This window comes from Phalangium opilio, unplaced genomic scaffold (assembly GCF_054372755.1).
Source record: "Phalangium opilio isolate 3A_F unplaced genomic scaffold, DU_Popi_V2 ptg000106l_1, whole genome shotgun sequence".
NCBI lineage: Eukaryota > Metazoa > Arthropoda > Arachnida > Opiliones > Phalangiidae > Phalangium > Phalangium opilio.
In genome coordinates, this window is record NW_028324208.1 from 4,263,605 (window position 1) to 4,283,182 (window position 19,578).

Here is a 19,578-nt window from a genome sequence, read left to right on the forward strand (position 1 = left end):
CTCAGAGAAGTGGGCAGTTGCTTGTCCAAAATATCAATGTCTTATGAGAAGCGATTAAGTAGACGTCCAGTCGGTGTACTGTCGAAGAAGCACAAAGGCGAACGCAAAACAGCCCTCAGCATAACCGAGCGAATTTTACAAGTAGGTAAAGATCGATCGCGATGATTATCCCTTCTTAACGGTTCTATCGTTAAACAGCATGACTTAACTAAGAACCTTTTTCTAACAAGAATAAGTATTTATTCCTGGGGGCTTAACTCCTTAGGCCTGAACGTTCCTCTTTCTTGCAAATATAATTGACACTGTGAACATTTCAAATTTAAAATCACCATCTACGTATTATAAAATAAACGAAGAAAATGTCCCGTGGACTTAACTGATAACCAGTCGTGAAACCCTGAATATCGGTACCGGTTCATCCCTCATAATGACATTGATACCTTTCCGAAGGTTCGAAGATCGATTCATTGTCGTGATGGGCGAAGTAGTCAGTGTTCATTCCCGGGCTCGTGAGTTCGTCGTATCTCCCCCTGGCGACAATTCGTCCCTTATCCATGATCAAAATCTCGTCCATTTCTCGCAGAAACGTCACGTTATGCGTCACTAGAATTCTTGTCTAAATGGATGAACATGAATGTTTATAGCTGTGCGTTGTTCGATACATAGAATTCTTCGAACCTACCTGATCTCGAAGCAATCCGTTTGGGCCGATGACTCGATCGAAGAGGTGTTTGGCCACATTCGAGTCGAGCGCACCCAAGGGGTCATCCAACAGATAAATGTCCTCTCTCGATAAATGGCTCTGGCCACGTTGACCCTTTGTTTTTGACCACCGCTTAAATTGATTTCCTGAAGATGGGACTGTTGACATTAATCGCCAAGAACCAGTCTTTGAATGAACTTACCCTTTCACCGATCTCGGTCTCGTCGACAGCGGGCAGGTTGTCGAGATCGGGTTGGAGGGCACAGGCGCTGATCACTCGAGCGTATTTCTCCTCCTCCATGTCGTCCACGAAGACGATATTGTTCCTTAGTGAGGGGTTCCTTATCCAGGGTTGTTGACTGACGTATCCCACAGCGCCCGACACCCTGACTTCGCCTGTCACCTTTTCCATCTCGCAGAGCAAAGCGGACAAGAGCGAAGATTTGCCGCAACCCACCGGACCAATCACGGCCACCAGAGATCCGCGCGACACATTCAAGTGGATGTCCTTCAGAAATTCCGATTCTCCCGACTTCCATCGAAATGCGCCTTTCGTCACTTCGATACCTGCCAATAAAAGAGAAATTACGTCCACGTTCAAGGCGGGGTAACGGAGCCCAGATAGTTTTACTTAAATTTCCTTCGTCGAATGGGACTCGAACCCTATATTATTCATTTTCGTCGCTCTTTAAAATCCCACTTATTCTCGAAACGTAAACTTTGATCTAAATTTGGAAATATTTCAAGAGAGTTTACAAACATAACACTAGGAGAAAACGTCAATTGATATTTTACCATTATTAGAGCGTTGATCGTGTCGCTAAAATATCTTATTGGCGAACCGAGCGTCCGAAACAACTGAAATGAGACGAAGGCTTTCGCCGAAGTCAGAACGTTGTTATCGTCACTGAGTACGAAGACGGCAAAACTTGCCAGGATCGCCTAGAGAGACGAGAAATTTGTGCTGAAATGACTAATTTCTAACGGTGCCTCGAACGATTTTTACAGTCGAGTTTAAGGCGAAATTCATGAATGATGATGCTAGTGTTAAGTTGTATTGCTTCCTCAACAATACGATTTCATGTTCCTTCAGTCTCTCGACCATTCTTTGGAAGGATCTTTCCCAAGCGTAGAACTTCAAGACGCGAATCCCGTTGAAGATTTCACTCGTCAGTTTTATCCTTTGGTCCTTCACTTTCATCAATTCCATCTAAAATCTACGTTCTATCCATCAAAATTTCAAATATTTATTATTCAACGATCTGACCTGTAATTTCTTAACTTTCCACGAGGTCAAGTAGGAGAGGGGTAGGAAAACCACGACTATGGCGGAACTGACCAATCCTGAGGCACCCAATTCCCGATATAAAAAGAACGTGCAGAGGAAGACCTGCGTCGGCACTGACCAAATGGCGCCGAGGTTCGGGATCAATAACAGAAATCTCTCCGTGTCGATGTACATCGTGTTCAGTATTGCACCCATCGAAAGCTCGCCGCGTGTGCCACTCGACAAGCGAAGCGTCTAACGATACAAGAAACGTTTATTGTCCACTTTTTGGTAACTAATAATCTAAGGATAAGACTGCAACTCGACCCAGAATAATTGTGTTCGAAAAAATCGATATATAAAGGGGTCACGCTACCAGCCTCTGGCTTGTTACCTTTTTGTAGAGCGCGTACGTTGTTAATGATTTAAGCCTTATTCCAAGTTTAGTATGGAAGTAAGCGCTGCCTTCCAACAGTAAAGACTGCGCAACCCCGGCTAGTCCAAATAATGAGGCGTAGAACACGCCCTTCCACTGTGGTTCGTCACTCGACAAATACTGGAGTGTCCACCTGAAAAATTGCATGTCAACAACTTTCTTGGTAGCGTACATTTCTTTGAATGAGCTTGTAACCTGAGTATTGGGGCGCTCATGGAACCTGCAACGTCGGAAGAAATTTGCAACAACGCTCCGCCCAAGAATAAGGGCCAGACAGTTTTAAACAAGGCCATCCCAATGGAATTGGCATTTCGTTTCAGTTGGTCACCACCATCGAAGTTGTTTCTGTAAGAATTTATGATTGTGTAAAGCCATCACCATGCGTTTGCACTGACCAGCCCCTTTATTACCGGTGGATTGGAGTGTATTCCCAATACTTGTCAAAGTTGCGTTTGACAGTCGGGGCTTTGTCCGAAATGCTAAGATCATAGACGTCCCAGGGTTTAAGGGTTGTTTTCCACCCTTTCCACATGAAACAGTGTCGTTCATTAAAAGAACAAAAGTTGAATGAAAAGCCGAATGCATTTTGTATGTGAATGCGTACCTGTTCATCCACGAATAGGACATCCTCGAGGAGAATGACGCCCATTCCTCCGGCGATTTCTAAGAAGATCCAAAAGACCACACTGTCACTTTGGTCGTAATGGTTTTTCGTATGGACTTACCATTGGCTTTTCTTTCTCCTCAAAGTCCTGTTTGTCCAGTGGACGCCTGTCGCTTATTGTATTCAGCACAAGGGTGGCTATGACGACCGAGTAGCTTAGTGTCTCCGCAATAAAGCCACAAGTGTCATCTCGAAGATCCTGCCACTTAATGTTAAAGAGTATAAATTGAGAGGAGCCTTGGCAATCTGGTAACTCACTTCGAAGTAGCGATTCATCATGGCGGATCTGTAAGTAATGGTTTCGCAGATTGTCAATAGAAACCAGAACAAGAGTTCAATTGCCGAAGAAACTGTTCCCATTCGGCGACCATAAATGAAGAGGAAAACCGCCAACACCCACAACGTAGACCGATGTTTTCACTTCAATTCAGGTGGAAACCTGATCTCTGGTCTAAACATATTTTGGAAATCCTTACGTAAGTCGCGAACTTTATTACTGTGTCCAAATTGTCGAGAGTCTCAACGTCGCCTAGATAAAGTTCTCTTCCCAACTGGAAGGCGTTTAATGACGCCAGTAACAGAGCTAGAACCTGAAAAGCGCTCGGATTTGGGTAACGCGTGCTGGAAAAATCTTACTTTCTAATTGTTACCGTCTTGGTCAGGTCAAGGTTTGAAAAGGGGGTCACGTTTTCGCTTGAAGTTTTTGATAAGTGGTATAGAGAGTGGCCATAAGACGGCGCACGGTAACCATACCAAGACAGTCTTCTGGAAGCACGACGTCAAGTCTGAATTATCCGTGTACCAAGTGAGATTGGCGTCCTGAAAACAAACCGGGATGTGCCATTCAACTTCATTGGCGAACATTTAATTAATCATTTAACGGACGTGTAATTATATATTTAACGGACGTGTAGTTAGCCATTTAACGGACGTGTAATTACCCATTTAGCGGACGTGTTATTACCCATTTAGCGGACGTGTAATTACCCATTTAGCGGACGTGCAATTACCCATTTAGTGGACGTGTAATTACTCATTTAGTGGACCTGTAATTACCCATTTAGTGGACGTGTAATTACCCATTTAGCGGACGTGTAATTACCAATTTGGCGGACGTGTAATTACCCATTTGGCGGACGTGTAATTACCCATTTGGCGGACGTCTACTTAAGTAGTATAGGGCTACACTTCGTACCTCCGTAGGTGTAGAATGTAGAGTGTAGGTGTAGAATGTCAAGGTCACAGTGTCAATGCCCTATCGCCACGCCCCCAACTCGCGCGCGCCCCCTCGCGGGAAAACTCGCGGGCCCCCGCGCGCCCCCTGGCGGCTGCGCCCCCTGGCGGGAAAACATTGCGCGGGTATCTGGCAGTCCTGTCTACAACTGTATCTGTGACGTCATTGGCGGGAAAATCTACAACTGTATTTGTGACGTCATTGATAAGAGACGAGAATTTATTAAACGTACATGGCCAAGGGTTAATGATAGGCTGAAAGTTGCGCAATCCATTGTAATATTTAGTTTGACTCAAAATTTTAACCTTTTTTCAAGGAGTTTATTTTGATTATGGTATTGTTTTTAATGGTAATTAAAAGTCAGTCTCTTCTACAACTGTGACGTCATAGAAAAGAGACGATAAAAACTTTAAACGTACATTGCCAAGGCTTAAATCTTCTACAATTGTAGTTGTTACGTCATTGATAAGAGACGAATGGAATCTTTGAACGTGCATTGCCAAGGGTTAAATCTTCTACAATTGTAGCTGTGACGTCATTGATAAGAGATGATACGGGTGTAGAGTTACGCTTACAAAAGGAACAAAGATTTGTCAGCCCAAACGGAATCAAATACCAGTACTTAGTTTCAAAATACAATCACAGAAAAGTAAGCGTGTGTAAATACTCTCCTTTCAAATCTGGCGTATTCAAAGCAATTCACGTCTAATTTTCTATTAGAATGGTACTAAAGCCAAGGTGGAGGCCGAGGCTACCCCGTTTACAGGTCAACACCAAATGCCAGGACTCGTCCTAACGTGTCTAAACCTAACCGCTTAGATCCATTAACGGCTGAAGAAAGTCGCAGAGACCCTTGTAAATCTTTGATAGATAAACTACAGTCAGTCAGAGTTGCGGGTGAAAACTATAGCCATAAAGGGCCGTACCCCAACAACTTATTACGTAAGATGGCGAGAAGAAATTCCCCCCACAGAATTTGTATAAGTCTTAGACGTCGATATGATGCCCAACTATAACCTCCACGAAATGTTCCTGGAGTATGCCTGAGAAAATAGACTTCTTCAAAACTAAGCTAATCTATACTTGATATTCAAGTAATCTCATCTGCATAAATGTTGATTTAAATATAAAATGTACAAACAACAGCTTCAAAACTAAGTTAATCAATACTTGATATTCAAGTAATCTCAATGTTATTTGTATATGATCTGTATACTTTCTCATTTAAATTAAAAAATGTACAAACAACAAACCTACAATCGTAAATTCATACGCAAAGATAAATTATCACTATGCAGCCAAAGGTAGAAAAACTAGTTGGTTTATATTGAACTAACATTGGGAGAAAAATGTTCAAAAATGGTACACCTACTGTTTCCGTTTTGTCGTGACAGATGTTCGTGGAATGGTTAGTTGATTCAAACGAAAAATATCGTTATAATATTGGATTGCTATTGGGAATGTACAGTTATTATATGTGAAAAACTAAGCAACATTTTATTATTATTTTTAATTTTTTACACAAAGATGATTTTCTCTCATCAGGTAAAGTTTGTCGCATTTGAAGCAACGGTTTTTCGTGTCGCATTTGGTGTTTTTTAAATGCCAAAAAAAAACAAATTTTACAGTGTACGGTCGTGGTGCCTCTCGCTTTTATAACGGATTTAGCCGTAAACCGACAAGTTGTGCCTTCTTCGGAACATTCGGCGTTACGAGCGTCCTTCGCTGACGAATACGTACCGCATACTAAACACACTCTATCCGGACTCAAAGGTTGAAATTTTTCTTCTATCGGGTGTATGTGATTATTTTTTGTTACAAAAACAGTGTGATGTCTTAAAGGACAATCGAGATCTCCATCGCAATAAAACGTTTGTCCGGCGTGATCTGGAAACTCAATAAGGCTTCCGCCGCATTGATAACATCCAGTCGGATAAGGTTTCATTTTATCAGTAGACATATTATCAAGAACTAGAACTAAACGATTTTTTCGACTAATGCGTTAGCAAAAACTACATTGGTTATCCAGCAGATATACTTTTCGTCACGGGGGGAAAGAATCATATTATATTAATAAATCCACGGTACTATAGTCATCAACCGAATACACCCTCAAGTAACATTGGCTCGCTCGTTAACGTATCTGCCTTTAAACTCGTTGTTCTATGTATCACGAGTTCGAATCCCCTTAGCGAGAGTACTTAACAAGCGAACCAAGGTTACTTTTGTAAAGGATATATTTTTATCTCTTATAATAAACAGTTGCTTTTATAAAGCGAAAACAAAGTTCGTTGACGTCAAAGATAATTGGAAATATATTTTTATATCTTATAATAAACAGTTGCTTTTATAAAGCGAAAACAAAGTTGGTTGACGTCAAAGATAATTGGAAATATATTTTTATATCTTATAACAAACAGTTGCTTTTATAAAGCGGAAACAAGGTTGGTTGACGTCAAAGATAACTCGAAATATACGTATAGAAAATATATTTTGCTCTCTTATAACTAACAGTTAGAGTATTTGGTTAATTTTTACACCATCAGGGACGAATCAAAAGCGTTCTCCGAAACTGACAATACACCGGACACCCCTTCCTAACCTATCTGCTGTAGTGAGGATTGTAGAATGAATTCACCCATTACTTTAGAAGCCGTCGTTAGACGAAACAACTTAAGACGAATTGAAAAATTTGGTGCTATCGGATGGGATAAAGATTACGGAAAATCCGAAAGGACTACAGATCCCGAAACGGGGTATTTACTAATAAACCCCACACCGAATGAAGTCTATAATGTAGCCGATGGTAAAGGTTATATATGGCAATACGTAAATGGCCCTAATATAAATTTTGGATTGAAACACTTGGCAATGTACAGATTACTAACTTCTACAGTGCAATTACCCCCATTGTCATTAATTGGTATCGTTCCTTTCAACCGAATTCCCAATGGACCGAAATCCCATTCGACCGAATATCCCGCAATGACTTTAGATTTCCAGCCCAATGGCTATATTCCCGATGGACCGAAATCCCAATCGTCCGAATATGCCCCTAAAAAATACATGAATATTACTTGAAACACTGTAGCCGTCAGCGATTCGGTGGTGTAGTGGATACGATGTTGGACTGCAAAGCGATAGGTTGTTGGTTCGAGTCTTCGAAAGGTATGTTAATATTATTAGGTTAGCTTAGGTTAGGTTAGGTTAGCTTAGGTTAGTTTAGGTTTGGTTTGGTTTGGTTCCAATAATTCGTTGACACCTTTTCCAAAATATGCTCCTTTTAATTAGCTGCCACCTTTTCCAAAATATTATCCCTTTAAATAGCTACCACCTTTTCCAAAACATTCTCCTATTAATTAGCTGCCACCTTTTCCAAAAGATTTTCCTATTAATTAGCTGCCACCTTTTTCAAAATATTCTCCTATTAATTAGCTGCAACCTTTTCCAAAACATTCTCTTACTAATTAGCTACCACATTTTCCAAAATATTCTCCTTTTAACTAGCTACCACCTTCTCCAAAATATTCTCCTTTTAATTAGCTACCACCTTTTCCAAAACATTCTCCTATTAATTAGCTGCCACCTTTTCCAAAATATTCTCCTATTAATTAGCTGCAACCTTTTCCAAAACATTCTCCTACTAAGTAGCTGCCACATTTTCCAAAATATTCTCCTTTTAATTAGCTACCACCTTTTCAAAAATATTCTCCTATTAATTAGCTGCCACCTTTTCCAAAAGATTTTCCTATTAATTAGCTGCCACCTTTTCCAAAATATTCTCCTATTAATTAGCTGCCACCTTTTCCAAAATATTCTCCAATTAATTATCTGACATCTTTTCCAAAATATTTCTATTATTGCTAATAAATTGTTCGTGGTAAGAGGCGGGCTTTTAATACTCATATAAATAATCTTTTTACCTCCAAACAAGGTTGGGTTGGGTTAGGTTAGGTTAGGTTAGGTTACGTTTGGTTAGGTTAGGTTAGGTTAGGTTACGTTTTGTTAGGTTAGGTTAGGTTACGTTTGGTTAGGTTAGGTTAGGTTACGTTTGGTTAGGTTAGGTTAGGTTACGTTTGGTTAGGTTAGGTTAGGTTAGGTTAGGCTAGGGTAGGTGAGGTTCGCCGTAATTAAAACGTAGTTAAAATAAGTACAGTAATACATTTTCAACTCACATTTATGTTAACAATAATAAGTTGTGAAATTAAAAATATATTTAATGCAAAACCACACAGTATGTCTTCTTCCAGTTCAATAGAATTTCGGTCCAATGGGACTATAATAAAACCGCACCTTTGGCTACGTTCGGTCGAATGGGACCCCAAAAAAAACCCCCTTCTGTCGAATGGGAATTCGGTTCAATGGGACCAAAGCCATTAATTGACATGTTTGTTAGACAGTTTCCATGTATCATAAATATCAAGGTTCATCAATTCAAATTGGAAGAATTCACTGGGGATAGTATCCACGAATTTACCGTACACCTGACACCGAACAAAATGTATGGAACCACAAATATTTGTCAGTTAGGTAGTTGCCATCCTCGTAATGAGGAGGGATGTAAATTTCGTACATTTTATTATGGAGGATACGAATTTCATTGTCCAAATCAGTACTTAAGAGTTCTTAATTTAGCTCTTCATATGTGTATGTTTATGGTATATAAAACTAACAAAACCATAAGGAAAAATTATAGTGATGAAAACGACACAGCTACGCATTATATATTCAAGGCCATGCAGATTTGCAGGTTAGCCGAGTGTTTGTGTGATAACACTCACAGTTTAATGTTTAATGAAGTTCATGATCACATGAGATCCAATGACGCGAATAATTATTTCGCGAATAAGTATTTCGCAGACTTTCTTTAATTAATAAAACGCTTGTAAGTTCTACATTGTGTAGACGAGGGATAGTGTTTAACAATATTTGTAGAATCCGAATAAAAAGAAAATGTTTGAATGATATGGGTTTCTAATTATTTTACGTAGGTTTAATGTAATTAATATTTTAAGCCCATTTTAAAACCTTATCTTTTCACCATTTAAACAACTGCCTATCTGTATTTTATTGTGGTATAGTGAAGTTTTAGAGGAGTGCTTTATTGTGTTTTACTGTGTTTTATTATAGTTTTATTGTACTTTTAGTATATTTTATTGCAATTTAAATGGTTTATTGTGTTTTTAGTGTATTTTATTCGTTTTATAAAATACTATCAAAATAGCTAGGACCCAAGGATTCGTTATACCTGAAGGTGAATAATATAGCGCCTATACCGTGTTATATTTTACTCCGTTATAACTAACAGTTGTTGGTTATAGACTTCGTTCCATAAAATACTATCAAACTAGCTAGGACCCAAGGATTCGTTATACCTAAAGGTGAATAATATATCGCCTATACCGTGTTATATTTTGCTTCGTTATAATTAACAGGTGTTTTAATAAAGCGAAAACAAGGTTGGCGTCAAAGGTAATTCGAAATATACGTATGACGTCAAGGTTATAATATATTTTTCGCTCTTATAACTAACAGCTGTTTTTGTAAAACGGAAACAAGATTTTTTTACATCTATGATAGTTCAAAATGTACTTATTTTAACGTGATACGTCGACCGTTTTAGATATAGTATATAACCCCGCAAGTCGCGGCGTACAATCACTTGAGCCAATATCTCTCGACCGTAAACTAAATTCTCTCGATGCCTTTAGACATGGTAAGATTTTTTTTAATTTTCCACGTTTTTAAAAACTGCATGTCCAAATGTATCATTATTGTCTTTAGACGGCAAATCAAACGTGGGAAACTATCGAAATTAAATTTAACGAGAGCTACAATATCGGTGTAAAATTGGTTAAATTAAACAACAAATTATATATAGACATTAGAAGATACGCTTTTAAAAAACCCCTTATATATGGAATATGTATTTCGATAGACGTGATAGAAGAAGTTAAAAAAAATTTAAGCAAACCATGCAGTACCATAAAACAGACCCTTTGTTTCCCGGGAATGTTGGAACTGGAAAATTTTAAAGATACGGGCTATTTATTAACAAAATATAGGGGGAAATGCGCGAAAAAAAATTAAATTTAAAGTTTGATGAGGTACCAGAAGTTGTCAGTCTTATAGACAAAGTTTTAAAGAAAATGCCTGTAACTGTATAAGAAATTTGAAAATGTACGCAATAAAGAATTTTTAAAACGTATTTTTAGAAAAATTAATACTTTTTTTATTTTAGAACTTGTAGTGTATATTATTTTAGATATTTTAGTTTGTTTCCTAGGTCTACGTCAAGAGTTTTATTTCGAGTCGCGCCTAAGATCAAATAGAAAACATGTCATCATCCGAAGAAGAGCCTTTGGATCTTTCCTATTTCAATCCTAAAAGGTTTTACGAATTATCAAAAGTAAACCAAACTGTCTCTCGAAAGTTCAACTGTTTAGCCTCTGAATATAAAATTATTTTTAAAGACCTTCATATGATCAAATTGACAGAAGTATATGAACAATTGATAAAAATCTTTCAATCCATTATAGAGACAATTTTAGAATCTTCTCCAGGTTACAATAACGTTAGATTTTGTGTTAGGTCTGACTTATTGGAAAATGCTATAAATTTAAATTTTATGGCCCTAAATGAGTTAACGGCGGAAAGATTAATGACTGCCATTAGTCAAGTAAGTCAAAGCCGGCGAAATTTTTTTCTCGAGGGTGATGTCAGGCTCGATGCTATATTTTTAAACGTTAATGTACCAATATCAGGTCGTCGATCTGTTAAAAATAGATCGATGATAGCTCTCGACAAATATATTCAGAAAGGAAGGACATTTTTACCCATAATAAACGATGACGAACTATGCGTATCAAGAGCAATCGTTTGCGGGACGATGGTTGCTGATTTAACATATTTAAAGAAACAAAAGCTTAGTACTTTGACTTTTGATTTTAATCGTTATAGACGTATACAACTAGGTCATAGACCTTTGCAAAAAGAAGAAGCGTTAAAGCTTCATGCCAAGGCTAATGTGCCTATTGGTCCCGTTAGTTTAGACAAAATTGCAATGTTTCAAAAAGTATTGCAACCCGAGTATCAAATAGTTATTTTCAGTGCTAATGATAATTTCAAAAAGGTTTATCAAGGAGAAATGTTTTCGGAGAAAAAAATTTTTCTATTACAAATAGATCAAAACATGCACGTCATTAAAAGTTTAGCCATTATGTTTGGGGCCACGTCGTATTGTAATACGTGTTTAACAACGTTTACTAATTCAAAGAACGCAAAAAAACACAAATGTTTTAATCAAAAAACCAAATGTTGGCGTTGTTACTCTGAGACCTTTCACGAAGACCCTCAGATTGAAATATCTCGCTGTCAAAACTGTAATAGATACTTTAAAGGGCCTGAATGTTTCCAATTTCACATAGAAAATGACACTTGTTTAAAAATTAAACGGTGCTTAAAATGTTGCAAAGAAATTCGCGATGACAAACATAAATGTCTTACAATTTGTTCTAGATGTAAAATTGAGCACCCTCCCAAAATGTGTTACGTTCAACCCCTTGATGATACTTTTAAAGAAACTAGATTTTGTTATTTTGACTGTGAAACTATTGATATGAATTCTAAACATAACCCAGTTCTATTAGTTTCGGCCATGCAAATTAATGATACCGAATACGATTATCAAATTTTTAGAGGTTTTGATTGTGTTGATAAGTTTATGAAATATCTGACCCAAACAGAAGATGAGACATCTTATACAAGGAACAATAAACGAATAAAAATAAGTAAACCTAAATTTGAGAATTTGACTATAGTGGCCCACAATTTTAAAGGTTTTGATTCGTATTTTATATTAAATTGGTTAATTAATAACCATGTAAAACCAGACGTCATATTCGACGGCTCTAAAATTCTAGCTCTCTTTATTAAAAGTCAAAATTTTAGGTTTATTTGTAGTTATTCCTTCGTGGCCCTTCCTCTGAGAGCCTTTACAGAAACCTTTCAATTGGGTAGTTACAAAAAACAGTTTTTTCCTTATATTTTCTTAAAAGAGGACACTTTAAACTATGAAGGTCCGTTACCTGAAAAGACCGCGTTTCAACCTGAATTTATGAATGAAAAGGACCGACAAGCCTTTGATTTATGGTACAGTGAAAAAGGTAAAAAATCCACGTACAAAATAATGACCGAATTAGAGGAATACGCTGTACAAGATGTAGTAGTTTTACAAAAAGGAATTACAAAATTTAGAGAACTTTACAAAAAAGCATCGGGTCTAGATCCTCTTAATTGCGGAGCTATTACAATATCGGGGGCCTGTACTAACGTGTTTTTACACAAATATTTAGAAAAAAATACATTGGGTGTGGTACCTAGTCCGGGTTATCGTGGGTCATACAACCAAAGTAGTAAACCAATCAAGTGGTTGGCTTGGGTTAGTAAAGAAATGAAGGTAGAAATACAGACAGCCCTATCTCCTGAAGGAGAAAAAAGAATTGGACCTTATTTAGTTGACGGTTACTCAAAGGATCCTGAAATTATCCTAGAGTTCAATGGTTGCGCGTATCACGGTTGTCCGAAATGTTTCAAAGGTAGTGAATGGAACAGTTTAGTAAATGATACAAATAAAAACTGTTACGAAAAGGGTCTGGATAGAATAGAATTTATAAAAAAGTTACACCCCAATGCAAAGTATATAATAATGTGGGAATGCGAGTTTGAAAAGTTGTTAAAGACAAATGTCGCTTGTAGTACCTTTTGCGAGACTGTAGAGGTACCTCCGCCAATATTAGCCAGGTCGGCTTTATACGGTGGAAGGACAGAAGTCTTCAAATTATATCATAAACCGGATGAAGCAAAAAACGAAAAAATTTATTATTACGACCTCATGTCACTCTATCCCGCTGTCAATAAATACGGAATCTACCCAAAAGGACATCCCAAAATTTTAAATAGTAATTTTAACTATGAAAAAAATGCCTATTTTGGTATAATATCGTGTGAACTCTTGCCTCCGACTGATCTATATATCCCAGTTTTACCATATAGGTTTAATGGAAAATTGTTTTTCCCCTTGTGTAAGTCATGTGCCCTTGAATCAAATAATGAAGAGTGTCGACATTCTGACAAGGAACGAATTATTTCGGGTATTTGGCCTTCGCCTGAAATTTACAAAGCCGTAGAAATGGGTTATAAAATTATCAAAATATACGAAGTACATCATTTCGACGAGACATTTCAGTATGAAAAACATGTTAACGATGGACTATTTGGCGGTTATGTTAACAATTTTTTGAAGATAAAACAAGCTAATTCCGGCTATCCGTCTTCCGTTAAAACTGACGAGCAAAAACAAAAATATATTGAATCGATTTACGAATCTGAAGGTATAAGTATCAAGATGGACGAAGTAGTCCATAACCCCGCGCTGAGAGCTATTTCAAAGATTTGTCTCAACAGTCTTTGGGGTCGTTTTGGTATGAATACAAACAAAACCAAAACACTAATTGTTAACGAGTGTACAGAACTTGTACGTATCTTATCTGATGACACAAAGGAATTGGTAGATTTAAGACCAATTAATGAAGAAATGTGCTTATTATCGTACAAAAACCAAGATGATTTTGTACCAACATATTTCAAAGGAAATCCTATGTGGCCTGTTTCGTTTCGTGCTACGGAAGATTAACCTTATTCGAAACCTTACATAAATTGGGTAGAAGAGCCTTATACACGGATACCGATAGCGTTTTATTTGTGGCGGGGGAAAACGATTTTAAGCCCCCCACGGGTAACAATTTAGGGTGTTGGGTTAACGAACTAGGGGACGCTACAATTACGGAGTTTGTTTCAAATGGTCCCAAGAGTTACGGTTACAGAACTACGGACGGTCAATCTATCGTGAAGGTTAAAGGAATTTGCCTTAATCGTGTTAACGAGAAAATTATAAACTTTGAAGCTATAGTGAACTCTATAAAAAATAAATCCAAACGTCTAAAAGTGGACGTTCCTTTCAACGTCATTAGAAATAAAACGTCGGCCACTCTTTTAAGTCGAAAACTAGAAAAAAGCTTTGGATTTACGTTTAACAAACGTGTAATTAAAGGTTGGGACACTTTGCCATTTGGTTTTAAAGCGGACCCATGAAAAGTATTTTAGAACTTTGTGTAAAAGAAAAAAATTAGTAATTTTATCTTGTGTAAATAACAAATCAAATAATCATAAAAATTAATAATGTATAGTCTAAAATTAACAAAATAGATCAATGTAAAAAAAAGAATATAGGCGATTAAGATAACAGCTTAAAAAACCTCTGCTGTTCTAAGATAAAAAACGGACACGTGACCTATGGGGTCTCGCGTCTCTTGCTAGTGAGCCTCTCAAAAAATCACTCTCGAAATTACCTCCAACGCGAGAAGTTCATTCAATTTTAACCTTGCTAAAATAAACTATTTCCTGCAAATAAAGTCTCAAGTTTATTCATTTACAAAATTACCAACAAAAGTATATTAAGACTAGTTAATTAGTTCTTCTAGATAATATTAGTTCTCCCAATAACCTAAACACCAACAAGGAGCTATTCGCAACAACTTTACCTGATGAGAAAAAATCATCTTTGTGTAAAAAATAAAAAATTGTTGGTTAGTTTTTCACATATAATAACTGTACATGTAATATCATTGGAAGATCGATATAACATGGAACTATATAATAACATGAGGTTTAAACATCGGATTAAAGAAACTGAAAAACTTTTAAAACCAATTTTCGATAGTTTCCTAAATTGCACGAAATAAAGATATTATGATTTCCAATTGGGTCTTAGAATTTAATAATTAAATATTTTTTAGGCAATTTTAGAAAAATTAAGTAATAAGATAATAAGAACCGAAAATGAGAAATTATACAAAAATCACCCGTCATGGAGAAATTTACCTATTGCACGGGTCAGACCGATGTTGCGTGAAGGTGCGCAGGTGCAACAGGACCCAGATTCACAAATACCCTTCCTTTGGCGTTTGAACGAGCAACAACGTCAATGGCTAAGATCACAACATAGAAGTCAGGGGTTGCCCTTACCATCTGAAACGGCCTCTACATCCACAACTCCTAACTCTAATAATCATCCTAGTCGCACTTCAAACCTTAACCGTAACCCACCACAATAAAATACACTAAGGTGCAATAAAACATTTATTTTCTGTTTTTCTTTACAATTGAGTAGAGATTGTCATTAAGAATTTGTTTTTCATAGTCTTGTATTTTTTTCCTTTAATGTTTTGTGTCAGTGACAGTTCTTTGCTATCGTGTGACAAGTAGATGGTGTCAACATCCCACGCAACTTCTTCACGATAATCGCGCGTACAAGCGTATACCGTTGAAAAACCTCCACAAACCAGGTCTTTTGATATATACTCTAAAGACATTCGAGGAAATATAGTTTTGAGCGCAGTTCCTAACTGAATGCTCATATGATTAATAACTTCAATCTCGTTGTTAATTGCTTTAAACTTGAAGACTCTATTTTCAATCACTTGGCACAGCTAAATAGTTTGTTCTTTATGTTAAAATCAATTAAAAATAATTTACTTTCTACACCCTGAATATCTAAATAGTGGAATGTGTGCTCTATCCATTTTTAAATAAACAAACTATGAATTCAATTTCAATAGGGAATAACAAAATAGGTTCTAGTACCTTGATTGGAACGTTGGTAATAAATATAAACATACGACAGGAGGAAAATGCCTGAAAAACTAGTTATTTCAAAAGGTATGACAATCTAACAGCTCAAATTAAAGTCGAGTCCTTTCAGATTTCGATGCCGATTTAGCTGGAAAAAACAAATCCCTTAAACATTTATATGTTGGAAGAAATTTTGCTACTATTAAACCATTGCAAGTACGACATCTTTACCAAAATAGTCCGGTTTAGTATAGGTAATTGCTTTCAAACCACTACTAACCTATCGGTGATTTATTTTGAATCAGTGATAACTTCGTTATAACTTGGAGGTAGGTTAGGTTTAGACACGTTAGGACGAGTCCTGGCATTTGGTGTCGACCTGTAAACGGGGTAGCCTCGGCCTCCACCTTGGCTTTAGTACCATTCTAATAGAAAATTAGACGTGAATTGCTTTGAATACGCCAGATTTGAAAGGAGAGTATTTACACACGCTTACTTTTCTGTGATTGTATTTTGAAACTAAGTACTGGTATTTGATTCCGTTTGGGCTGACAAATCTTTGTTCCTTTTGTAAGCGTAACTCTACACCCGTATCATCTCTTATCAATGACGTCACAGCTACAATTGTAGAAGATTTAACCCTTGGCAATGCACGTTCAAAGATTCCATTCGTCTCTTATCAATGACGTCACAGCTACAATTGTAGAAGATTTAAGCCTTGGCAATGTACGTTTAAAGTTTTTATCGTCTCTTATCTATGACGTCACAGTTGTAGAAGAGACTGACTTTTAATTACCATTAAAAACAATACCATAATCAAAATAAACTCCTTGAAAAAAGGTTAAAATTTTGAGTCAAACTAAATATTACAATGGATTGCGCAACTTTCAGCCTATCATTAACCCTTGGCCATGTACGTTTAATAAATTCTCGTCTGTTATCAATGACGTCACAAATACAGTTGTAGATTTTCCCGCCAATGACGTCACAGATACAGTTGTAGACAGGACTGCCAGATACCCGCGCAATGTTTTCCCGCCAGGGGGCGCGCGGGGGCCCGCAAGTTTTCCCGCGAGGGGGCGCGCAAGTTTTCCTGCCAGGGGGCGCGCGCGAGTTGGGGGCGTGGCGAGAGGGCATTGACACTGTGACCTTGACATTCTACACCTACACTCTACATTCTACACCTACGGAGGTACGAAGTGTAGCCCTATACTACTTACTTACCCAAAACCTCGATTGACAAAATTCATTAAAAGTTGGTAAGGATGTCATTTTGCTTTGCTGAATAAAGAGGCAATACTTTTGGACGTAAAACCAACGCTTTACACTCTATACTGGAAACAACGCGTGTTTTGTTCAGTTCCAGTACACTAGACGGTGAAAGAGGGTGTCAATGAAAAGGTACTCTAATAACAAAGCGATTTTGTTTTTGCGTGTGAAGGACAAATAATGTACTAGTCAATCTCGAAACCAGGCTATCGTCTCAAACATAAACTTGTGAACTTATGCAAATTTCTAATGTAAACATTTGTATCAGACGCGTAACTATCTTTACTCCGTATTGAGTTACAAATATTTCTAGATAACAAGTCTTTTTTGAAAGGACTTTGTCGATTCTTGAATATTTAATATTATATGTAGAAGGTTTTTATTTCGGAATGGGTTTATGTTCGATAGTTTTGTTTAGATTGGTGGACATTGTCTAAAGCTAGTTTTCAAGTTACCGTTTCGTTTGAAAGCGTCTGGGCACTGATCATGCCTGTACTTGTTGAACTGGACTTTGTGGGCGGGTTTTCCGCTTGTCTCGAAAATGACACAGTGCGCGACACGTATGGTCTCTTCTCTTTAGCGTCCAATTATGTTGATACTATTACATTGATACTCTGACAGTAGGAAACGGGGGATGTCTTGGTGGTCCATCGTGAACTGTTGGCGAGTTGATCGGTTTCTTCTGTATTGTAATTCCTGGTTGTATTCGTACTTGAATTTGAATTTGGGCATGATTTGTTACCGCTCCCTTGCTATTGTTGTTATTATTATTGAGGGAGAGGGGAGATCACGTCCCAGCACCGATGCCAGAGGCATATAGTGCACCCTCATATTCAGGCCTTGAAGAGACCCGTGGCCGCGGCGTAGCGTAGAATTCGTTCCACCGTTATGTAAGAGACTCGCGAGGGCTCCACAGTATGTGAATCAAATCTGAGTGAGGCGAAGTAATCGCATTCGCACAGTATGGGAGAGGGAGTCACTTCCTTCTCCCGGCAGGGCCGGCACGACCGGCAGAGAGGGTTGTCAGCAAGACTCATCAGATGGAGGTGTCTATTTAGCCGACAGTGTCCGGTCAAAAGACCGGTGGCCTAATTAATGTTCCATCTGCTGAGTACAATAAGGTCTCTAGCCCGAGACCTACAGGGACCATTGAAGAACTGTGTCGTCTGTCTCTGGCCCTCCATATCATGCCAGAGCTGATTCTGAATGACAGTCAACCTGTCATGCAGTCTTCGTCTAGCGTACCCGTGGGGGATGGGAACGGCCGGCGCCGGTCCCAAGAAGTTGGCCTATGCCCCCCTTTTAGCAAACCTATCGGCTTTCTCATTGCCATGATGTCCGCTATGCCCCGGCACCCAGTACAACTGGACCCTGTTGCGAGACGCCAGTCGCGCAAGCAGATCAAGGCAGCTGCTCACCAGTTGAGAAGTGGTCTGACACTGGTTCAGCGCTTTCTAGGCAGCCTGACTGTCAGAATAAATTCTCACAGTCCGTCCGGTATAACCGGAGCCTACGTTAATCAAGGCCCGCGCATGGTCTTCTGGCTATGGGCGCAGTGGCGCCGCCATTGGTAGGCTGGGTAGGCTAGAGCCTACCCGTAAACTTCAGAAGGGCCCCGAAATTAGGTTCCCATAATATTAAAATACCATTATTACAATATTTTGATTTAGGCCTACAATTTACTTTACAAGGATGATGAACCTTTTGGCATCTGATTTTTACAATATTCAACAATATTTAAAATGGATTAACACTTTCGTTGTAAAGGTTTATGACTAGCGAGAAAAGTTATCTCGCTTTTTGATTTTTAGCCACATCGTATGATGTACATCTACAGGCTCTTTCAGACGATCCAACTTTTTCACTCAGCTTGATGGGTCAACTCGAGTTGAATTAACTGGTTGGATCGTGTGAAGAGACCCTGCATGAGTTGAGTCACCAAAAAGGTTGGCTAGGAGAAATTGGATCTGTGATCCAATTTTTGCTGACTCAACTTCTTAATTTCAATTTTCCTACCAATCAAAATGAATTACAAAAAAAGCCTTTTTCGCGGGTTATTTCGTAAGTGCCCAGGTAGGTGGCGCTTAAAAAGTTCTCATTTGGCGGTTAAAGTTTAGTCGTGTGAAAAGGAAGGATTTACTCCACTTTGCCCTTCAAAAGTTGGGCCAGTTGATACAAGTTTTTGATCCATCGAGCTGAGTCAAAAAGTTGGATCGTCTGAAAGAGCCTTACGATGAGGCTCTTAGTTTTACCTGCCCCAGGGTGACCACAACAAAGCCTTGAAAAAAATTAAGGAAAATAAGAAATTTGCAAT

General features: G+C 38.1%; 1 protein-coding gene across 1 annotated transcript; it reads right to left on the reverse strand.

Moving 5' to 3' along the window:
- Positions 1-41: 41 nt before the first annotated feature.
- On the reverse strand, positions 42-3,430 carry LOC149624250 (ATP-binding cassette sub-family C member 1-like). The gene is made up of 13 exons (XM_089852267.1): positions 3,329-3,430; positions 3,132-3,275; positions 3,011-3,069; positions 2,817-2,885; positions 2,602-2,751; positions 2,365-2,539; positions 1,971-2,225; positions 1,689-1,838; positions 1,546-1,645; positions 906-1,270; positions 683-817; positions 441-616; positions 42-222 (listed from the first exon to the last, which is right to left on the reverse strand). The coding sequence occupies exons 1-13, from the start codon at positions 3,428-3,430 to the stop codon at positions 42-44; spliced, it is 2,061 nt and encodes a 686-aa protein (XP_089708393.1).
- Between the last annotated feature and the right edge of the window lie 16,148 nt (positions 3,431-19,578).

What these genes read in the sequence shown, in the direction of transcription:
- LOC149624250 (XM_089852267.1), bottom strand. Translation starts at nt 3,430, where the DNA reads ATGGGAACAGTTTCTTCGGCAATTGAACTCTTGTTCTGGTTTCTATTG. An exon ending in GGAAAGTTAAGAAATTACAG is followed by an intron (nt 1,839 to 1,970) that starts GTCAGATCGTTG and finishes CGCGTCTTGAAG; the next exon opens with TTCTACGCTTGGGAAAGATC. An exon ending in ATCTTCGAACCTTCGGAAAG is followed by an intron (nt 223 to 440) that starts GTATCAATGTCA and finishes TATTCTTGTTAG; the next exon opens with AAAAAGGTTCTTAGTTAAGT.